The following is a 24,730-nucleotide window of genomic DNA, read 5'->3' as shown; positions in this document are numbered from 1 at the left end:
GGAAACACAGGAAGTGACATCTCCCATCAAAAATCTAGCTTTTCACACTACCTCCTGTAACTTTTTGTTATGATTAAATCTAACTGTGAAACAGCAACCCTTCTCTCCAGGACTATCCCACAAAAAATGTGATCCAGCCTTACAGCTGCACAACTGTATCTAGATCATGAAACCTTTGCTCCATTCTTGCTCACCAAACTTCTGATGCTATTAAGAATGTAGCCACGATTTTTTCTTCTTTCTTTTTACTCATTTTTTCTACCCATTGTATGTGAGGTATCAAAATTCTGACTTGGTATGTATGGTAGGACCTCAGGTTTCTAAAGTTATGACTGTTAATAACATAAAATAGATTCGGCATTATCACTCTTCTTAAATTAGGAAGATTAATTTCTTCAGACTTGAGATTTATCTGCAGTTTTTCAAAAGCATCAAATCTAATTCGCTTGAACAATCTGGCAAACGCATATACATTTCCGCCCAGGAAATTCAGAACAATAATACAGAAGGCCCTAGATATCTCTTCTTTTTAGTCTTATATGCAGTTACTTTGGGATTAGTTTAAATCTCTTGCTTTTATTCTCATTCATTCTTCTGAAGTGACCACATCAGGGATTCTGAAACTGTGGTATCAATGGTATGTAAATCAGTTCAGTTGCAGTATATATCAAAGACCTGAGGGTCTAGATTCATAATAGTTACCTTGTAGTAAGTATTATCCAGAAGTCTGCAAGAACCTTGCCAGAATGGGGCATGTGCTTTTGGCTCACAAAAGGAAAAAGGAAGGCATGCATTAGCTAAACATGGTCTTGGGGTTATTATACTGGCCTTAGGGACACATTGTATGGAATATGAAGGTGTGAAAGGTTACTGCGAATAATGGCGATATGTGATAGCAGAGGAACATTTATTTCTGTACAGAGCACATCCCGGCAAAGAGCTACGTGTTGCTACTGGTGGCAGCAACTTCACAACCAGCACTTACCATTGCTCTTAGTCATAATCAGGGAAACTAAATTACTAATTTAAATTCAGGAATAACAGAACACACAGACATTCTCTCATACTAAACTGTGACCTTTAACTTTCTGGTTTTATACACATTATAATCTTCCTTTATCTCATGGGCTGAAATATATGTTGGGCCATAGGGCTGTCATATACTTATCACCAAATACAGTTCCCTTACTTTCAACTGTGTTATAATTCCCAAATTCTTTGCCCTCAAACTGGGGGGCACACTGGGGCTAAGGATGAAGCCAGGGCACCTTGGCTGGCCATGATTGTTAGTTTCAGAGGCATGGCAGTGGAGGTCACTGTACCATACCAGCCTGAGCTCAGTCCTGCCAATGCTGGTGCCAACCAATTACTCAGGAAAAAAAGCCAGGCAGTTATACAAGCTCTCTCCACTTCAAGTCACTGGATGGCCATTCTAGGGCTTTCAAAAGGATTACCTTTAAATATTTGCAGCACAGCAAAATATATTGACAAGTTCGCTGTAAAAATTCTTTATCAAGTTTCTGCAGTATACTCCATATATAAAAGAACTACGTTAACAATAAATGCCAGACATTTCAATGCATCACAGAAAACCTAACCTTTGTCTACACATCAGATCATTAACATCTAAAAGAAAAGGTGTGAATGAATGTGTGTGCAAATTTCTGAAAATGTATATGTATACATACATATCCAAGTACCAGTAGCGATATAATTATCAGATTGTGAAAATACAGTTTGCTTAACTCACACTGCCTAACAAAAAGATATATTTGAATTTCAACTTACTTCTTTGGAAGTTTCATTTTTTTCACTTTTTCTTCAGCACGTTCATCAGCAATTCCAACATGGCAGCCTAATGCCAGCAGGGTTCTAGGACACAGAAATCAAAGAGAAATTACTGCCAATGCTTCTATATGCAGAGTTGCTGCTGTGTGTATAAATAACACTATGCAACAAATGAGACCTATGGGAATAATGACAATGTAATATGGAAAGATCAACACCAGCCTTTTTATATATGTAATAAGTTTTCTGACAGTGTTAAGAAAATGCAACAAAACGTTCCTAAAAATTTTAGTAAAAATATGAGTGGACTACTTCAAAATGGAACTATCATATAGTCTTATTTCATCTATATGGGGCATCAGTTGAAAGACTCCCTACCCTTGAAATATATATTTCAGCTTTATATACTTATTCATACTGTTTATATACTCATTCATACTGCTTTATATCAAAATCTTTTTATGTTACATAATTTACTTCAAAGTCGATGAAAGGATAAAAGGCAGGAAATGTCACTTGTTACCCTTAGGATTTGTTTTCTTTACACAGAGACACTGTTATTCAGAGATTTTAATTGGATCTGAATTTTGTTAGGACAAGCTATTGAAGAGAAGACTGACAACAAAATGCATGATAAGCAGGAGGCCAAAACTGCCATCTAAATGAGGTATGGATGTTGCACTTTAATCCAGAGAAAAGGATTCAAGGTAGACATGGTGTGTTGTGTACTATAAGGCTTCTATCACAGAGCCACTGACACAGACAGCCCATTCCGGCCTGACTGTCCAAGATGCAGCTCATTTCAGAAAACACTCCCTACATAACCTTATAACAGAGTCGACAGTATTAATCAGTTTTCTGATTACTTCAGATCTCTTTTCCTTACAGTCACACTATCCAGCAGTACAAATCCTAAGTTTCATTCATCTACAGGATTTCATCTGTAACTCATCAATTATTTGTTCCTGCATTCACGTTCAATACTGGGCTATCAAGCCTTAGTTTCTTTAGCCTAGGAGCATAACTAAAATATTGACACTGAAATGAAAAGAAATCCTGGACAAAAGTCAGAGACCACTTTGGAGTCAGATCAGAAGTTTTTCAAAATCTGAGGGTGACACCCATATCTTTGATTGAAGCTGATTACACAGAAGAAATCACAACTGTAAACCCTGGACTCCATTCCCAATTTTCTCAATATGGAATCAAGCTAGAAAACAAGGTTTTTATTTGTTCTTGTTACTAGTTAAAACAGTATTTTCTAGTCTTGATTTAACTGTATTTACTGCTCTTGAACTGACTGGGGAAAAAAAAAAAAAGAGCATAAATACTGCTCCGGCAGTATTTCTTTTGGAAGATAAATTGTATGTTTCAAGGAGATTCTTACAGCATATTTTTAGTGCTAGCTATGTGAGGTAAATCCTACTGTTATGGTCTGTAAAGCTGGATGTGAAATTAGACGGTAAAATCAGGTATGAGGAAATCAGCATGCAGTGTCCACCTCCTACAAAACACACTATCTGCTAAGAATACTCCATGCAGTTAAATTTCAAATGGCATAAATCATACATGATTCCTATGCAGATATCACCAACGTAAGTATGAGAACATATCTAACAATGGAAAGCAATAGAGAGGAGCTAACCCCTGGTAACGCTAATTTTCTTGTAAAACAAGAATTTGAATCCTACATTATCTCCACCCAGACACAGTAAATTCAAATCAGAGATTCACAGGAGGATTAAAAGGCATACCATACTGGCAGAACCTGAAAGACCCCTAAAGCACTTCAAAGCTGAACAAGAAGACTACAAGTGGCTGAATGCAGTGCTCAGTATAATATTGATACATGTAATTATCACACACAAAAGAGTAAATACGTAAAAATGGGAAAGTCAGCCACAAAATAGTAATCATCAAAAAAACCCATGAGACCAAACTACAAAATATATATGTAAGAATGTGTAGAAACAGTATGAGCAAGCATATTTTAATCCCATGACATTTTCAGAGGTAACTCATTCCTGAATCTTGACATTTCATATAGTATATAATTTTTATGGTTAATAAAAGTATTCAGTCATATTGAAAAATATACAGAGATCCCAATATATTGAAAAGAAATGTGGTATCAGATATATGACTGAGAATGTCCTTGTTTTCTGCCTCTCTCATGTAGTAGAGCTGGCAGCAAAACTGGCAACAAACCAACAAAAAAAAAACAATTACAGTAAGAGTTATTCTTGATGTCTTGCAACTACTTCAAGTACGCAGTACGCAGTTTGATGCAAATTGTAAAGAACATAGCATATAGCTGATGAGGAAGTTTTAAAAGAACATTTTCTTTCCCTCTTCCCCATTCTCCCCCATTGAGGTTGACAGCTAGTAGACTAGAAACATCTAAAGAAATAGTCAAAATACCTTATAATACAAGTCATCGCAGTATGGGTCACCTAAAATGGATTAGTGCAATAATTTTTCCACCTCTGCAAGCTTGCAGAAATGAATCAAGCAAGACACTTATATTCTAGTTCCTGAATGATAGGTGTCTACATGATAAATACAACATGATATTGCAAAATTAGAACTGTACAATTCAGAAAACAAGGACTAATACAAGAAAGCAATGAAGACTGAGCTTAGTAAGCATATAAATTTTGACATCCATAGAAAAACTGAATTCTTTATGTTCTGGATACTACCTATTTAATGAAAATGCTCTCTCTAAAGTAATAAAATTACTGAAATAAAAGTAATCCATAATTTATATGTTTATGAAACCAAATTAATTATTTTTTGCCAGGGTTAGATTTGCAAAAGCATTGGGTCCCAAACCAGTAATCATGTAAGGACTACTAAAATTTAATATCTAGTGAAACATTAGGAGTGTGCACTTAATTCTGAGAGCAAGATTTTTATGAAGCCTGAGTCATATAGATTATTCTAGCAAAAGATCCAACTGTAGGGAAAATTAAGGACATCATTTTTTGTAGTTTCACAAAATGGGAAGGAAGACGATACTCTGGATTCTTAGCACACTGTTGTGTTGACAGGAGTCTCAAAAGCTTTCCTTGAAATTCTAATATCTACTGAAGACAAATATGAATTTATTTTCTTTCCTTAATGGAGTTCCATTTATCTCTGATTGCTTTATCTGTAAATAATGCTAAAATATCCATCCAGAAACTGTTTAACACTTAGAGTCATAAATATGTTTTTTATCAAATAATATACTTATTGTGGCAATGGTAGATCAGTAAACAGCACAGAGAAGCTGACCGCAGGAGGACACTATGAGAAATACTAGGAGTGTTCTACATAGCTTTCTACTATGAGGACATAAAGTCCTTACGAGTGTAAACACTATATTGCACTATCAGTTCACATGGCAAATTTTTTAATAATAAGAGTACAAATATTCCCAGAAAAGCAGTATCACCTGCCTATAGTCATCCTTTGTTAATGCTCTGAACAGGAAAAAGCAACTATATTTTATCCAGAAAAAAAAATAAAAATTAAATGGTTTCCAAACAGGAATGACTGGAGAACCACATACACCACTGGGCATTTATCAGTTTGAGAAGTATTTTAAGATGTTGGCTACATGCAGTGCTACATATGGAAGAAATTACTTAAACTAATAGATTTTCAATGCATTCGCAGCAAAGTAAGAACTCACACCTGCTTGACTGACAAAGCTGAGCTAAGGAATTGTATCTTTGTGAGCCAGATAACGAGATTACTTGAACAAAAACATTAACATTCCACTGAAAAATTCTAGCCTTCCAAATGGAGAGCTTCCATGACATTCACACATCTAACTGCTCATCCTCAAAAGGAGGGAATGCCTAATACTGTTCTGTGGCAATATGCACAGAGGACAGAAACAGCAGCAAGGGGTCCCGAAGCAAAGCTCATCATTAGTCACATCCAAAAAATATCTATTGATTGTCAAAGTGTGCTTTATCAATAAAGACAGTTAAAAGTAATTAAACTGAATTGAAATAAACCAAGTAAGAAGCAAAGACTTTTTTTCAAAGCTTGGATCTATTTCCTTCCTTCAAACTAGATGAAAATTGCCTGAGTTGCCATTTCATAATCAGCATTACAACACTAATTCTAAAATTCCATAGATATTAAAAAAAAGACTATCAAAGCCATTTTCAGTGCCAAATACATCATTCATTAATGTGTCTCAGTCCCTCATTTTCATATTATTACCCTCACGTACATATCAAACTGTAATTCACATGTCAAAATACAACTCTGGAAACTGTAACTCCTTAGGAAACTCTCACTATAAGCTTCAAAAGTTCTAGTAACTTACTTCAGTGTTTCAAGTGACATTTGCAAGTTATAATTTCTTTCCTGCTCTGGTAATTTTGAGAACTCCACTAAGCATGGATGTTGTCTTTTGTTGTCATCTCTAACCTGAAAAGACAGTAAAGAAGTAAGTTTAATGTGTCTTATAAACTAGAAGAAATTTTTTAAAAGTGTAAAACACAAAGTACTTAAAGCTGATCCTGTCAGAATTACTCAAAATGAACAACACTTCAAAACAGAAAGTATTCTGTATTCTCAGAGCATGATCATTCTGTTCAAGTAAGGCAGAATTTGCATTTGCAAATAACCTTCAGATTTGCAGATCTCAAGTGGAATAAATACTAATTTTTACATTTCATTATACAGAAGTTCACAACAAATACGCAAAGTTCAAGAATACTGCAACCTATGTTTTGATATACAGCAATAAAGTAACTCATCTTCAGCACCATATTTGAAAAGTTATACATTCAGTTTGTGTAAGTAGGTTGATATGAATAGTACTGAAGTCCTTACCCGACAAAAGTAACAATACAAAGGATAAATCTACCCTATCTCTTAATTCAGAATATGTTTCTTCCTTAGTTATGTCCTGTAGTATACAAGCAGAATTCAACTGTTCATCAGTCAGAAATGACTGGAACATTAATTTGCTTTTACTGTAGTGACAGCAGAGTTATAAAGACTATAATTTACAAAATTCTACATTTTATATAAAAAAATTGATCAAAATAATTTTTAACCTGCACTACTTCTCTACAGTTTTAGTCTACTACAGACCATAACTAGAAATAGCAACCTGAGAGGCTGGGATAACTGCTCTCAGCTTTGCATCTCTATCATGCTAGAGCTCAGTCAACGAAATTTACAAAGATTACATCTTGTTAGAGGGCTTGATAAAAAAAACTTAGTTTGCAAATATTAGCTAAAATATCCCAATGAAGGTGTTAACATTCGCTTAGATCAGACTACATTTTTATCCATATATTAAAACACTTTTGTGTCCATCCCTCATGGACCATAAGCTCAACATTTATATTAATCTTTAAAGCTGCAAAGTGAAAACTATTGAAAAATAACATTATTGACAACTTTTGATCAATCAGATAGTTCTGCTGGAAAAATTGAATGTTTGCAGTTGAAGTTACGAGACCTAATTGCAATACTTATTCCAAATTGATCTTTACTCATTTGGTGAATATAGGATGTCTTTTAAATTATTTTAGCTGAAAAAGACCAAGGCAGGAATTCTCCGTGAAGTGGTACCATTGAACTGGGTATAATCTATTCTCAATCTCTTGATCTGTTGCTCATATACAGAATCAGATTTGATGTTTAAAAAGCATAAGGAAGTCAATATAAGAAAGTCAATAGCATATAAATTGGCATGAAATTTCTGACTTTCAGAAAAGTAATCTATCACACTTAAGCTGATTGCTTGTCCTGTGTATTGCATCAAATAAAAGAGCTTTTCTTTGGTTATTTTAACATAAATGTCTTAAAATGATAAAGGTCTCACATCAAGGCAATAAATCCATATACGGTATCTAAAATTACACTTAAATAAAATCATAGTATCGGAACATAAACATTGTGTGTTAGAGCAGGAGAAGGAAAAACAGTCATTTGCAAACTGTAACCTCTTTATAAAGTTTCCCTAATTTCAAGTCCTGAGTGTTATTTATACATGAGTACCCACAGAGTGAGTACGAACATGGATCACTAATAGCTGAAATTTATATTTTATTTATCATGTTCTATTTTTGCCAGTTCTTTGTTTTTCTATAACTAAACTGTACACTATTACTCGATCTAGTGTATTTAATCTCACGGGAAAAAATCTCACACTTCTCTATAACATTTCTAAGTAATGTATTTTTGCATTTTGATCAAAGCACTTAATAATTATCAAATTGAACAGCAGTTATTTGTTTATGTTTGAGACTGAAAAATATTTACAGTTTCCAGGGAATAATTATCTTCATCTGATAGGATTAATGTTCTTTGGACAGGCAATAGAAGCAATTCAACTGTCAAGCTTTATCAAAATCATTAGCAGCTAAAATGAAAAACATCTTTCAGCAGACACTGAAAATTTTTATTTGCAGATTTCTTTTTAAGAATTATGGTAATCTACATTAATAAAGATTCAGTACAGTCTCCTGTAGAGGACTAATTTAGATCTGTGTACAGCTAATTTAAATCTGGGATGTCAGGTGTTTTCCTCAGAGTTCCAATGTTAATTGAATTTCCTCTAGTGACACTCTTCAATCTACAGCTACAATGCATATTTCTATGATATATTCAACATACTTTGTAGATTGCCTTCCTGTCCCCCCTTTTTTTTATAAGCACAATATAAAAATCTACTGCCTTGCAAATACATTCTATTAAGTGGCAGAACTCATGACACCTATCACTTCTTCACTTTTGTGGCTGGTTTTAAATGTACGACGAAGTTTAATAGAAACAAAGATAGGCAGACACATCTGATGATTTCAAGTTGGTCACCTGTACCACTCATCTTCGGACTTACAATGAAGCCAGTTAACAAAAGCCCCTAATTTCGCTACATTAGCATGTTAACTTTGTTACATGTATAAAATGCAGTACTAATACCGCATGCAATACTGGGTATCACTGGTGATACTACGATCTGATGAAACAGTTATGTAGGAGGGAATATAGAATGCAAACCACTGCAGATTTCTTTCAATAATCTGGAAAGACATTTCAATTTACAGAGTCTCTGTCTGTTAGCGTTTAAACTTTTTGACGTGGTGAAAAAACACCAGTAGCTACTATATATAATGCGTCTTGCTCTGATTTAAAAAGACCAAATCTCAGATTAGACGACCCCTATATATGCGCATTAAACCAGCTAATTTCTGTTTTGTTCCTTCCCTCAGTACTCAGTAACTGCAGTGCATCAATTCAGATAAACAGAATTGGCAACAGTGGCTTAAACTGATGAAATCATCTGTGAGAAACCAGTATGATAAAGGAGTCAGTCTCCAGAAGATCATCAGCATATACGTTGCCACATTTCCAAAGTAAGCACATCCAACCATAGAACACTAAAGATAGAGAGAGGAAGCTGAATAACTTAAAAGATTTAGCACCTAGTTTCCTTCTGAATATAACAACATTTATCGCTGCTTAAGTTGATACCTACAATATATTGTTTAAATTAAAATAGTGTTCAACTGTACAATTAGATTCCTGATAGCAAGTAATGGTACACTAAAAGTTCCTGCAGGTTGCTTCACAGCTGGTATGATTATACCTCAATTAAAATGTTTTGACACATTAATTTAACTGGGGTTTTGTGTTTGATTTGGTGGTGATAGCAACAACAAATCTAGAGATCTTCTCTGTTAGTCAAATCTCTTTAAGTACTGCTGTATGCTACCCTAAATAGAATACCTATGCCCAGTTACATTAAATCTCTAATCTGAGCTGCTCAAAAGACCAAAATCTTCTCAGTAACAAATATAGAATACGTATATGCTTCTATACATGCATACATGTTTTTACATTTATAACTAGTATCTACTGTGTTTCTATATACTCTTCTCCGCAATACTTCTTCATAAACAACACCATCTGGGATGCAAATAGCTAGCTTGTATACTTTTTTTGTGATTGATTTAAAAAAAATAATCTAATCAACAAAATAAACTGCATTTTGTACCAAAGCCAAAAAATACTTTTTTTTTTTTTTTTTCTGTCATACTGTGTGAAAAGTAAGACAGAGATAAGAAACTAACAATGTGGAGCAACTAATAAAGACATGACCCTGAAGAACTGGAGAGAAGGAAGGATAAAAGCAGATTTAACGGTACTTCCTATAAGCAATATTTATTTTTCATGAAAAATAAGTTTTGGACTTGTGAAAGAGTTATGTCTGTCTGTACACATGGAGAGAATCAAGAATAATTACTTTTATTGGTTTACTCTACCGGGCAACGAAACTTCTTGCCCCAAGCAGAAACAGAAGGTGAAAAACCCATAATATGCTCTCTGTGCCGGTAGTTAGACTGGCCAAAAATTTCAGCACCAAATATCTTTGATACCAGAATTTTGGTTCAGAAATACACAAGCACTGTTGGTTTCTGCCTGCTTCTCCTGAAAAAGGTCTAAAACCTTATTAAATTTGTAAGGATGAAAAAAAAATGCAGTCCCATTAGCACATTGAAACAAATGTGCTGAATAATACTACGTAATTAACAGAAAATTAAATTGGAAGATACATACTGGTCCATACTGCCAGCCAAGTTCAATCTTATTCATAACCCAAAGTTCATGGATGTTCTCTGCTAATTTTTCTCTAATCCTTTCCAGGTGGGGAGGCAAAACAATCTAGAGAAGACAAAAAGAGGATATTACAAATAAGTTGCTAGGCAGTGCCACCCAAACTTTCATAACAGACAAGCTTTGTACAAAACAGACCTCTCAACTAAACCTAAATTATCATTCAGTTCTTACTGACTAAAGTGAGCAAGAATTCTTAGATTATCAGAAATAGTTTAACCTATGCACTGACAAGTTCCAGATTTGACCAGCAAGGGAGAACAGTTAAAAATCCAACAACTCCAGATGGCATGGAATACATTCCTGGCAGCTGGCTAGAAACTACTCACACCAATACTATTTCTCAGTTTCAAAAATGCTAAAAATCTCAACAACCAAGGTGATGTTGTGAAAAACACTTCAGACGAATATAAATAACATGATGATGACAGGTGACGTGTAATCAGGACAGCATGTTGCTCTACCTCCAAAATTTGAAATCAAGTCTGCTTTACCTCAAAAACCAGAGACCTCAAATATACAGTGCAGTGAATCATGATAATGTTACCCTAATCGTTGGTGTTACAGAACAACAATTACATGACATATGTAGAACACTGTACTTAGCACATAATGGTAACAAACTAACAGGTTTGTTCTTTTTTATGTCTTTTTCAGAAAGGAGTTCCTAAATATGGAAAATCTGAGCATATAGTGTACAAAAATTTGTATCATCTCAAACTCTGGTCAAGTGTAAAATGAACTCTTATCTGCAATCAGAGATGGAGCTCTTTGGTATCAAAGAACTACTGCTCTTTGGAACTATGTGGAAAAAAAAAAAAAAAAAGAAAACTGTAACTTCAATGCATGCCATTTACTGCCCACATTGAATCAAATACCACTCTCAGTAACCTGCAAGTCCAGTAAAGAATTAGACCTAAAGCTGGTCTAAAAGTCTTATCATAATGCATAGTCTTCAGTATTTGTAATTAATACTAATAAAAATGTCTCATAACAGAATAAGAAGTCCAAATATTCTTTTTTGCCTACTCTAATATCGAGGGCAAAACATTATTATAGTGTTTGTGAACTGAAATATATGAAATTTCTAGTGACCACTATAAGGACTTTACACACCATTATCAGCTTACAATGGAATGTACCAACCAAATACCAAGCAAAACCAAATTTGAGACAAGCTGCAAATTCAATCAAATGTAATATAACACAGGCCTATAATAGGTGTGTTCAAAAATGAAAATACAATCTTTCAGTTTCCATACCTGGCTAGTATCTACAGGAACTGGAGTGAAAGCTGCTTGTGACAGAGAGATAGTTGGACCCAGTAGGTCTCTTGTATAGCTACGATCCTGCTTGTACTCTCGGCTATGCTCCACTTTCAGCTTCTCTTTCGGTAGAACAGCTTCAAAGCAAGGAGCATATCCAGGTGGAGGAAGGAACTTGAACTCTCCATGGCGACCTCCAAGCAAGAAGCGTACCCTGTGAACATCAGAGTTACTTTATATAACTGAGACACCTCTGGTGTCAAACCTAATCAGTTTGTAGCCTAGCAACTGTTGAATGCTTTTTTTTTAAAATGGGAAAAAAAAAAAAAAAAGAAAAGTTCAGTGTTGCACCTTCTTTGCATTGTTTAGAGTTCAACTTTCTCTAACTAGGGCTGGAGTTTATGAAGTAGAAGGCGCAAAAAACATGGGGAAAGGTAAACAATTTTTTCTTTTAGTTAACTTAAACGTCCATAAAAGTATTCAAAATCATGAGACAAAAAGACAGAGAGAGAGAGAGAGAGAGAGAATAATCAGTTTACTTCGCACACCTATGAAGTAAGCAGCAGCCTTTCCAGTCTCAGAAGACAAGAGATTGTAACCCAGAGTAATCAATCAACTATCTCTGAATTCTCTCCATTGTGGAGTTCTCCATCCTCTCTCATTTGAAAAATGAGCTTGAAAACTCCATGGAATACAGTTCTTTCGTTTTTCTCACAAAACACTAAATCCTTGGGACACAATACAAAAAACTCATATCTTTTCTTCCCTAAAATTTATATTCATCATGTTAGTAGAAACCCGGGGGAAAGCATTCCTTTATTCATTACACAATGGTGAATTTGTCATGGTTTTTCTTACTGAAAAATTCCATTAATGAGGTGATTATGAAGTAGCAATGACATAATACTGAAAAATCTTTCCAGAACATTGCCATCCAAAAATAATCAAAAAACACCCAAAAAACTAGCTTTACAATAGAATCTTTTTGTCTCTTTTTTATTTACTGAGTATCTTATAAGATTTTTGTGAATTCTATACCAGAACACTCCAAAACCACACACAGCACACAAAAGTAAATACTACTTTGCATCTGGAATGAGAGGCTAGTATGCCCACTGTGTGATAGCTCTTAGCTTCTGTAGTATTCACCATAGTCTTTGAATGATCCTTCACAGAGCATTGCTCTGTCTCCAACAGAAATCAGCTTTCATCTTTTACCTTTGTCAGTCCTGCTAAAGTTGGTCCCCCCAGCTGGAACATCACACAATCTTTTTTAGTATTAGAGTCTCAAACTATTCAATACATGGAAACAGAAGTCTGGCACCTCAAGAGTTACTTGAAATTTTATAGAAAATCATCAGAATAGCAACCAGAATACAGATTGACTGAATTCGTATTAACTCATCCTGCTGAAAAGAGTGTACCACCACTGTTTCTTAAGGTAAGTGCAGATAATGCATCTTAAAATAATAGTTACTACCTCATAACAAGTGAGTTAGAAAAAATACATTTTTAAAATCAAAGACTGATGTTTTTATTTCCATATAGGTAAAATGCTGTTCTGATGTCAATGTTTAGAAACTTATCAGCTAAGAAATGATAAAGAAGCTGTTTCTAAGGTCTATCTGCAAGCCACCTGAATACACTTGTGTGCTGAAAAACAGCAGATGCACTGTCTCTTCAGGACTCCTTTGTAGCTCTCACTATCCAAGAACTGTGCCAAAGAAGCAGATGTCAGGAAGGGAAATGAGAGCAAAGACAACCAGGGAAATAATTAGTACATTCACAGAAAAAAAAAAAAACAAACACAAAAAAAAAAAAACCACACACCACTGGACTAGGAAAAAATAACTACATGGGATGCTAACTTTATTCCTGCAGAAAAGCTGACAACTGGGAAGAATAGGCCATCTATGTTGAAATTCTCAAACATTCCTTGAACTGGCTGACCATTTATCCGGAAAGAGATACTGGGAGCACTCAGGTCCAAACAGCAGCTAATAACATCATCAGTTCTTAACAGGTGTTGGTTGGGAGAATTTACTGTTCGTGCTACACAACCTATAGAAGAAAAGGAGACACATTTAGCAGAACTTCTGAAAATCATGCAGGTTTTCATAGCAGACTAAAAAAAAGAGAAAGAAAGTATAGCAATAGAGTACATATTAATACACAAATATCTAATATCCAAGACCCAATTTTAAGCTTGGAATATAGTGAATAGAATACAGTTATATCTACAAAGCTATTTTAATAATAAATATTACAACTAAATTCCACTTAATGTAAGCGAGAATTACTGATACCCATATAAACAGTCAAAACCAAGAAAAAGAAATTTTATTCCTCACAGTAGTAGAAGTGTAAATTCAAACTCAACCATTAGTATCTAATATGAAACCTAGTGTATTTTCCTAAAGAATGCTTCATTATTCAAGATAAGGACAAGTATTGTACTTTAAATTATTTAGGAAAAGCAAGGTACTTCCTGTTATTATGGGCCACATCATGGTACCATTGCAAACTTGTATAAGAAGATACTACTCAGTTTCATAATCAAACCATAAACCAGCATTTTTCTGGCATATACAAAGGCAGTATTTTCTTTAATAAGTTTTGTATGAATTCTAAAGGATCATTCTGTCTTACATTTACACAAGCATACCTGCTTCTCAAGAAAATAAACTATAGAATACAAAAATAGAAAATTACTGTTTCTGAAATTTACTGCCATCTACAAGAGAAAAATTTATGGAAAAGCATGAAAGTTGTATGAAAATATCTCTAAACATGTTTTCCAAAAATAATATATGCAATGTCTGCAAGAGAGAAACCATAATGCATATTAACAACAGTGCACTAACATTTTATCTGTGCTGTCCAAATTCTGTGAACATGAAGGACTGAACTAAAAGCAATATATTTCCAAGAAGATGAAGAGCATGGCATATGTTTTTTATTCACAGCAAAAATAATAGAAGAAAAATCTCAATAATTCTTCTGCAGATAAATTTTCTTACACAAACCACCAACATCCCCTCCCCCCCTCCCCTTGAGAAAAAAGAAAAACCAACACTTCCAATACTCTACATATGGAAGATTACTTCCTGGTACTGTCACATAATCTGCAGACTGTAGGACAGATGCTCTTGTGCGATTTGTCCCTCTTGTTAGGGCAGTCCGCATTACAGTTGGGGAAAAAAAAAGTTTTCAGATGGTATTGCTGCTTCCCTACACCCTTCCAAGACAGGATGTCCTTAGCTCCGTTGCCGTAAGAATAGTCAGTTCCATGAGCAAAGACAGGGCAATGACATGGAGCAATCCTAATGGCCCCTCAGAAATTAAGAAATCTATAGGAAATGCTGCTGCAAAACAGAGTAGCAGTCACAGCATAAGGAATGACTCCTAAGGAAAGACCTTCTACCAGCTCTACATCCCAAAACTCACAGAGCACAGTAGAGGATAGTAGAAAAAAACACCACAACAGCTGAGAGTTAGTTTCAAATAAATCACAGAAAGAGACAATTATTTTATATAATTGAACTCCAAAAGAACTATCAGTGAAGACTGGATACTTCATTTTCTTAAGGTATGCTACTTGACACTAGGTGTCTTTTTAGACATTAAAATTTAGCCAAATACAGGTTACTGGGATCAAATCGAGGCTGACTGTTAACAGAAATATGTACTGGTCCTTGATGAACACAGTCAGAACAAATTATGTAAGTGCCTTTTCTGGCCTTAGGGTTTAAAAAGCTGTGAGTTCCACTTCTCCATATTAGAGAAGTAATTGCTGAGCTAAAGAAATTAATGTAAATTAAATGTGATTCTGGTAAAGGCTTGGTCCAGAACAGAAACTCAGGGGTAGAAATTATTGCTGCTATTCATTAATGCAGTAAATGCTTCATGCTCAGAAGATTATTTTTAAAATGTCATAGCAGAGACTTACCAATATCCAGCCTGGGATTGTGGAAGAAAAAGAAAGGCTATGATTTTTAGCATTCAACTACTTAGAACTCCTTCCAAGTTTGAGAGGTATGTCTTATATGAGAACGTCAATGAAGACAGAAATCTTTTAAAATCTACCAGCCAGTTCCACAACAGAGATTAATATACAGAATTTGCATATACAAAGGTGGTCTGACTCTTTTGACTGGACTAGATTACTGACTTGAGAATGACAAACAATTGTTCATTTATTCTTTTGTGACATTTCTGATTAAAATTTCCAGTGGGTAGAAAAATAATTTTGATTTTCAGTAATTTTTTGTTTCCTCCTTAAAAGGGACCCTAGCTACAAATGTTATTTTGGTTGGCTCATCATTTTCTGGTTCTTCTGTAATAATACTTTATCTGACAAACTCAGTTATGACACAGCTTTAATGACACCATTAATTATGCATCATTGTTCCAAAGTAATTCTCACTGTACATGAAAGGCAAAGTGGCAGCTACTTTCCTAAGATGCCACTCCAGTCGATATGTTATTACTTAATAATACAATCCATTGCTATTTTGATTGGAAAATTCTTTTGAAATGTAAAACTGTATTCTTTTCCAAGTACAAGCCACAATGCCTCAAAACTTCAAAGACCTTGAGTGATACATAGAGCTAAGTCACTAAAATGCCTCTCTTGTCTGCTAAGGAGCTTTAGAAAACCTGTTCATATCTACATAGTGGCAAGAATTGCCAATTCAATGAGCCTAACCCAGTTTTCAGTCAGTTCTGCAGTTCACAACTCTCCAATAATCTCTCAAAATCAAAGGAAAATATTTCTCCTCAACAAGGGGAAACCACAATAGAAACTTTCTTCAAGAAGTTTAAGAGTGTCCAAGTGTGGGACTATCCATTCTAAATGATATCTAGGAATCTTTTCACAAAAGTTAAATTATGTGAAAAAGAGTAAGAAAAAGAGAACAAGCTTGCTTTCTTATTATTCTGATTTTGCTGAGCTAACCCAGTATGAAGAGAGAGTAAGATATTTGGAGAATCAACAGTAAATAGAAATATTTTAGATACTCCGTTCAGCTTCCTTTAACACCAGAATATGTATACAGAAATTACTATTAACAAAGAGATCCAAGCTGGGCCAATAACATTTTAAAAATTAATACCTGACCAAATGCCCCATATGAAAGCTAGGAATATGATTGGCAAGTCTTGTAATAACAGTCAGTCAAAAAGTATGTAAATAAAACATCACTACAGAAAAATATCTGGGTTTAAAATGTATGGCAAAAAGCATACTTAAAAATATTCTTCACCTCTAAAGTATTTCTAAACTTCTAAAGATCCATGTTAAAAATCTGATTAAAGAAAAAAGGGGAAAAAAGGGGGGGAAAAGAGGGAAAAAAGGGAAAAGGGGGGGAAAAAGAAAAAAAAAAGGAAAAAAAAGGGAAAAAAAAGGAGAGTCCTGTGAATTAAATCTCTTAGGCCATTCTTACACTATCACAAAGGAATTACAATTCCAGACCAGCATTTCTCAGATTTCATTTTTTGCACCTTTGAAGTTTTAAATAAAATATTTATAGCTATGCTGAAAAATGCCCCAAAATAATTCCCAGCCTTAAAAATAAGTTATTAGCCTATCTATCTGCATTACTTCGTATAAAACATTTTTTTCAATATGCAATGTCGACTTAAAGCATATTCTGATAGAGGGTACTGGTTTTGAATATTCCTAGTGTCAGCTGAAACATCTGATTCACTTTGTTGCTGTTGAAAACTAATTCACTGGAATTGCAAACAATATGCTAGTATTTAAAAACAAACAAACAAACAAACAGAAACCCACAACAAAGCAATAATGGAACAAAAGAAAATCCCTCAAAACAAAATACTCCAGGAGAATACCTGACCACAGATGCAGACCATCGAAGCCATAGGAATACAAGTCATCACCAACACCATTTCCTCCCCATTCTGCTCCTCCCCCTGGATATGGTGAGTAGCCCTCTGTTGAAGCCCAGCCCACTCGTAGATGAGTTGATTCTGCGGTCACAAAGGGCTCTAGATGGTCCACCATAAGTTCATAGTACCATTTTCTGTATTGGGCAGAGCCTTCACTAATCCCCAAGAAGATGTTGGGTCGCATGCTTAAACAGAAAGAATAAAAGTGGTTATTAAAAACTTATCTCAAGAACTTGATGAACTACCACAGACTTTTCACTAAACTTAAATTTCATGATAGTTTTGTGTGATTAAAACAATAGAAATAATTTTATTTCATCGCATCACAGAACAGCAGTTCGGAAAGGACTCAAAGATCATCTGATCCAACGTTTCCTGGCAGAAGCAGTCTAGACAAGACGGCCCAGCACCCTGTCCAGCCGAATCTTAACAGTGTCCAATGTTGGAGAATCTACCACTTCCCTTGGGAGATTATTCCAATGGCTCGTTGTTCCCACTGTGAAAAATTTTCCTCGTGTGTCGATTTGCGGAAAAAAGACTCTACAACTAAAATAGAGTTATAAGCAGCTATGCTTACTCTGGCACCGGGGTGCAAGGGGATTTCTCCACAAAGCTTGCACACCCACTGCACATTTTACCAAAAACTTATAGAGTGTGGATATCCATATTCATTGGATTACATAACACAAACATACATATGCATGAGTAAGGCTGGGTTAGTATGAAAGGCTGGGGTCAGCAGTTTATGTCATCTTTGCACCTGCGCATTGCCTCCTGGTGGTCGTCTTCAGGGGTCTTTGGGAGGAAGGCTCGTAGTCTTTCTCACCTTGTTTTTTCCCTGGAGCATGCGCAGATTCTCTCGGCCAATTTCTTGAATAACAAGAGTGTTTTCAGACAGTTTACTTTCTATCTTATCTAAGAGAACCAACAGAACTTCTACCATTCGTATATGGCTATCTTTACTCATTAGCAAAATTCAAACTAGTTAGAGCCACCTGTTACTCAAGGCCAAAATATAATATTTTGCTGAACATTGTAATCCTTGGTAGTTTTTCACAGTGAACTGCTTTGTTTTGATGAACACAGTAGTCCTTGGTAAAATTCCACAGAACAGTCTGGGCAAGCAGGATTCTTAGCAATATTTTAAAAAAATACTATAACTTGTTATAAGTAAGTAAGTTGCTAAGCACTTTTCTATAAGTAAAAAGTACATAAATCTCAAAACAAGTAATCATTTCTCTGTATCAGTGTCCAGCTGGAAACTCCCCAGGAGTAACGTGTACCTACAACCCCTCATCCTTTCCATGTGACTCCTTGTCAAAAGGGAGTCTGCATCTTCCTTGTAGCCACCCTTTAAATACTGGCACATGGTCATAAGGTCTCCCCTAAGCCTTTTCTTCTCACAGCTGAACAAACCCACTTCTCTCAGCCTTTTCTTATACAGCAGGCTTCCCGCTCCTTTGATCATCCTTGTGCCCCTTCTCTGGACCCTCTCCAGCCTATCATTTTTGTATAACGGGGACCAAAACTGAACACAGTATTCCAAGTGTGGCCTGACAAGTGCTGAGTAGAGTGGAATAATAACTTCTCCATCTCTGCTGGTGATGTCCTTGTTGATGCAACCCAGCATCCCGTTGGCTTTCTTTGCTGCTGCAGCACACTCTTCACTCATGTTGATGTGGTTTTCCACCAGGACCCCCAGACAGATCCCTTTTCACAGAGCTGCCCTACGGCCTGTGCTGCACTCCTGGATTATGTTTTCCCAGGTGCAAGACCCTACAACTGTCCTTGCTGAACTTCATAAGGTTCTTGTTAGCCCACCCTTCCAGCCTATCCAGGTCTTCCTGCAGGGTGGCTCTCCCTTCCAAAGTATCTACTTCCCTGCTCAGTTTGGCATCATCAGCAAATATCATCAGGGTATGCTTGATCCCATCATCCAGATGTCTTATGAAGGTATATAAAGAGCACTGGGCCCAGTATTGACACCTGGGAGACCCCACTTGTGACAGGTTGCCAGTTTGTAAATGAGCTATTTGCCACCACCCCCTGGGTGCAGCCTGTCAGCCAGTTCCCCACCCAACGCACAGACCACATGTCTAGACCATAACACATCAGTTTCCCTAGGAGGAGACCACAGGGAACTGTATCAAAAGCCTTGGAGAAATCCAGGTAGACAATGTCCACCGCTTGCCCCACATCAACCAAGCAGGTTACTTTGTGATAGAAGGCAATCTGATTTGTCAAGCATGATTTGCCCTGGTGAATCTGTGCTGGCTTTTCCCAATCATGTGCTTCATTTGACTTGTGATAGCCCCCAGAAGGATTAATTCCATAACTTTCCTAGGGACTGAAGCAAGGCTGATGGCCCTATAATTTCCTGAATCCTCCTTTAAGCCCTTCTTGTACATGTGGGTGCCATTAGCCTTCTTACAGTCATCTGGGACTTCCCCCAAGCTCCACAACTTCTCAAAAAATATGGAGATTGGCCTGGCAATGACATCAGCCAGGTCTCTTAACACCCGTGGCCCATTGATTTGTAGGAGACAAGCTCCTGTAATAGTTTGCATACCAACTCTTCCTTCACTGATAATGGATCTGTGTTGGCATCAACCTGGATTTTTGCCCTCAAGGCTTCATGCCCAACAGTGCTGGTGAAGACAAGAGGTGAAGAATGTTTTGAGAACCTCTGCCTTTTCAGTGTTCTTGGTCACTTTTCCTGCTTAACAGCAGGACAATATTTTCCTTCTGTTTCTGCTTGTTGTTTATGTACCTCAAGAACCCTTTCTTGTAGTTTTTGACATCTCTGGTCAATTTCAATTTGAGCTGAGCTTTTGCTTTTCTAACAGTATGTCTGCACATCCTGACAATGCCCTTGTAGTTCTCAACAGATATTCCTCAGTCATCCATTGCAATCCTCCAGTCATGTGAGCTGTCCCACCATGTCTCAGTTATTCCTGTGATAGAATTTTCTCACTGGGCACAGAGCTTCAGTTCCTCCTTTTTGTTTCCCAGGCTTCATGCACTGGTATATATATACACCTGAGGTTGTTGGTCTTCTGGTTCTCATCTTGGGAGGCAGCTAAGGAACATTTGTCACTTCTCTGGTTGGCCTGGCTTATTCCCCAGTTGATTGCAATGGTGTGAACGTTGACACTTTGGACTCCATACTCCAAGTCCTTCAGTTTAAAGCCTGCTTCACCAAGTTGGACAGCCTGCTGGCAAAGATTCCCTTGCCTCTTCCAGACAGGTGGATCCCATCCCTCCCTAACAGGCTGTAGTCATGGAAGAATGTCCTGTTGTCTTAAAAGCCAAAACCCTCATGACAGCACCAGCCACAAAGCCAAAAGTTGATTTGCATTAGACATCTATTTCTGGCTGCACCCTTTCCTCTAACTGGTAAAATGGAAGAAAATACAACTTGAGCACCAATAGTTTTTGCTTGTACACACAGGGCTTTGTAGTCTTCCTTGATTCTGCCCAGCTTCCAGCTTGCAGTGTCATTCATGCCCACATGAAAGATCAGCAATAGATAGTAGTCTGTGGTCTTCATGAGTTGTGGCAAACTTGGACCTCCCGGAAAGCAGGTTATTTATTTATTTATTTATTTAGGTGGAAAGTGCTCATGGAAAGCGCTCTACACAGTTAAAGTAAAAAATTGTTTGTTTCATTAACTGAGACAGTATCCTCACTCAGATACCAATAATAATATTTTATGTGTTTGAACATTTAATAGATATTAAATCCTACAAACAAAAAGACAGCTATTCACCAGTTACCAAAAGAAATGTAGTAAGTAACCACTGCAGGTTTACTTTTACATAGGAAACTGCATTCTATAACACTCATTATCCATTCAAGAGAGTAACATTTACAAAGATACAAAAGTAAAGTGCCAACCTATTTCAGAATTCTCTTGTATCTCTTCCTTCTTTATTCAAAGTTTTGTATAACTCAGTAATTTGTAGAGGTTGTATCAATCCTTTATATCAATTTAATGTTCCTACCACTGATGATTTTGAAGTACTTCACAAGCATACTTGAAAGGCAAAACTATTACTGTGCTTATTCAATATCTAGTTACATAGCAATATGTAGTCATACATCTAAAGGTCATGAAGGAAAAAGAGGAAAGAAAACTATGCTTTTCTAATCTGATTTTTGGGATAATAATGCATCTAGAATCTCATCCCAAAAAATCTGTCTCCAGACAACCATTACTGTGCCAGTTTTGTACTAAACCATCCAATCTTGAATTAAAGCCATAGAGTACAGAAGTATCCAAAATCACTGCTAGCTACATTTCCCTATATATGGACAAAAAGACTTCTAGGCTGAATGTATCTAGTTTTCATGTCCCTTCACTGGATTGGGTTATAACTTCTACAAACATTTTCTTTCTACAAACAAGCTGCCTAATCTACAAAGATGTAGCTCTAAGGCAGCAGCAGTGCACAGTATGCCTTCCAGCGGAGGGAATGAAGGGGGATGAAGAAGGGGTGATTCAAGCTGTTAAATACAAGTCAGTGTAAAAGCAGACTTTACTGATAGGATTGCTTATAAAATAACTTGTTTTATCACGTAAGACCAATACACTTTCCTTCTAGAAATATATGAGGTGTCTTCTCCCAAATGTTTAAGTATATATACTCTTCACTTTGTTACAAGTCAAACATCTAATCTCCTTAAAAACATAAACAAAACCTGCTTGACAAAAGCTATCTTTCAGAAAAGTCAATTAATTTATAAGTTATTGTTAAGATCACTGATCTTTTCTGTCTTAACACAGTATCAGCTTTATTATGCCTTTGTCTAGACTTCACAATTTAATCAACCTCATCATTCAAATTTTTTTAAATAGAGGTTTGTGAATAGAATTCTCGTCCCCTGGCAAAGTATGTTAAACAGCAATATCTCAGAAAGTTCCTTTGCCAATTATTTATGGTGTAACGTATGCAAGTCATAGCCTATCACTAAATGTTTTCAGTGTTTCATTGGTCTTTCTGACCTTGGAAAAAATAATCTTTTTTTCCTCATAACTACAAGAATAGGAATATTCGCATTCACAACTTTCTAATGCAGAGTAAAAACATGTATTAACTACATTTGTTTTGTCTACAGCCATACTTGGGAGACAGCTCTACTTCCCTGTATGAGGTCCAAAGTCAGCCCAGAAATTCAATCAGTACCCATATATTTAAGTGATTTCAGTTCAAATCACTTGAAGTGATCAGTTGTTCAAATTTATTGCTGACATGGAGTGATTCCCATTGTATCACCTTTCCATGTCTTATATATGTTGGTGTATTATTGGATGTGTTGGAGGAGGTCAAGGCACATGTGGTTCTGAAAAATATGACTGAATGTATTAGCTATAAAATTGTCAAATACACAGTAGTGGAATTTTTATGTTTTCAGCATCTACTAAATCCTATGAACTCTGAATTATAAGTACTATTTCTATGTTTCAACTTTCAGTCTCACTTAACGACTGAGACTTTTAAAATAGACATAAGTTTGAGTTAGAAGATCCCATGAAGCCTCATTTAAAGCCAGATTGTTCTGCCTCAGCATAAATTCAAATTCTGGATAAACATTTACTTTTTAAATATTACTTTGCTAGTTTAAGATGTTACTAGCTTCATCTTGTTATTAATGTCTGCTGGAAGGTAGCTTCTACCACTCTGCCAGTGGAAGGAAGGGTGAGGGCACTCCCTAAATATCCTAGGCACTGGTGAAGGTGTTTGGCGCTGAGTTTTAGATTTTGACCAAAGGTGATTAGGAAATCCTCACAAGATCACAAACATAAAGGCAATCATAGGACACCAGTTGACAATACTGTGAAAGCACACCTAGATCTAGGCAAGAAACTTTAGAAGAGACCACAGTTTCACAGAGTTAGAGCAGTTTAGAGCAGCTTTAGCTTGTGGCACCTCTCTGACCCATGTTTTGATTCTGATTAATATTGCAAAGAGCATTTAAAATCCTAGTAAGAATATTTTAACGAAAGTTTTGAAAGTAAAACAGGTTTTCTGTAGTGACTATTTCTTTAAACCATAAGTTTTATTCTGCTTTGTTCATAGATAGAGATTTTTTTCTTTTTACCTGCTCACATGGTTGACAAGGCGTGTCTGTAAGAGCAGATCTCTTCCTGGCAGGAGATTATCGCAGATTAGATGTTGATTAGACCGTACAGCTACTCCATGACAAACACAGAGAGAACACAAAACATCCAAAACCTGGGAAAAAAAAAAAAAAATATTCTTTTAATCTTAAATATTTTTTTATTATCGCTGTGAGGTACTCCAGGAAATATAATGCTATATATATACTTTGTTACTGGAAGGCAGGTAAGGGTATGTAATTCATCCAACATAGCAGGTTTTTTTTAAAACAATTCTGAAATTCTCCTAATATTAAGCTATATTCTTCCTGTTTCCCTTGAAAATTAAAGTGTATCAATGTTTTCATCAAAAAGAAGATAACATTCACCTTTGCTTCAAACTGCTCATGGGCCTTTTAGGAAAAGTTTCATACTTGATTATGAATACAGTATTAAAATATTTGAAATCTATTTTCTACACAGAACAAAGATCTTGCTTTGTTCACAACTGTCCATCTAAATACACTCATCTCTTCTTTGCCTACCTTATGGTTTCTTCCATGTTTGTCCAAAAGACAGATGATTGATTTAATATGTCCTTCCTTAATAATGTTTAGAGCTTCTGGGCTTTCCACCAACACACAGTGTAAAACCTCTAGAATTCCTGGGGAAAAAAATTAAAATTATTTATTCAAAGTGCAGATAAAATCATAACTGCACATAATACTTCCTAATGTATTGTTCAGCCACATGGAACAGTGTCATAAATCACTGTATATGATAAACAAAACCAAAACAGGATTGAGGTATTTTTTAGATTTCCCAAAATAAGGGAATGTAGTAAAAATCAGAAAGAAGAGAACAGAAAATGTAAATTAATTTTAAATTTTAATCACAAATATGTGATGATCAAATTCAAACAAACTGGGTACAGTACTGGTTTCCAGTGAAGAGGTGAAGACTTCATACTACATACATATTATATACATAAAATATGCTCTCCATATTTACAGTTTTCTGTTTCTTCCCA

At 35.8% G+C, this 24,730-nt stretch overlaps 1 protein-coding gene across 6 annotated transcripts in view; it reads right to left on the bottom strand.

Annotated features, from left to right (window-relative positions):
- Window positions 1-24,730, bottom strand: part of RYR2 (ryanodine receptor 2) — a 431,008-nt gene that overhangs the window by 185,270 nt on the left and 221,008 nt on the right. For all 6 annotated transcript variants that reach the window (XM_074896823.1, XM_074896825.1, XM_074896824.1 and 3 more), the window contains 8 exons: window positions 24,246-24,364; window positions 23,703-23,836; window positions 17,544-17,785; window positions 13,559-13,751; window positions 11,688-11,904; window positions 10,369-10,473; window positions 6,116-6,219; window positions 1,789-1,872 (listed from right to left, as the gene is read on the bottom strand). In XM_074896823.1, the coding sequence (XP_074752924.1) occupies window positions 1,789-1,872; window positions 6,116-6,219; window positions 10,369-10,473; window positions 11,688-11,904; window positions 13,559-13,751; window positions 17,544-17,785; window positions 23,703-23,836; window positions 24,246-24,364 (1,198 nt within the window). The remainder of the gene's footprint in view (window positions 1-1,788; window positions 1,873-6,115; window positions 6,220-10,368; window positions 10,474-11,687; window positions 11,905-13,558; window positions 13,752-17,543; window positions 17,786-23,702; window positions 23,837-24,245; window positions 24,365-24,730) is intronic.

The sequence above is a fragment of the Athene noctua genome, chromosome 1 (genome assembly GCF_965140245.1).
Source record: "Athene noctua chromosome 1, bAthNoc1.hap1.1, whole genome shotgun sequence".
Classification (NCBI taxonomy): Eukaryota; Metazoa; Chordata; class Aves; order Strigiformes; family Strigidae; genus Athene; species Athene noctua.
This window is presented reverse-complemented; position numbering and strand designations above follow the sequence as displayed.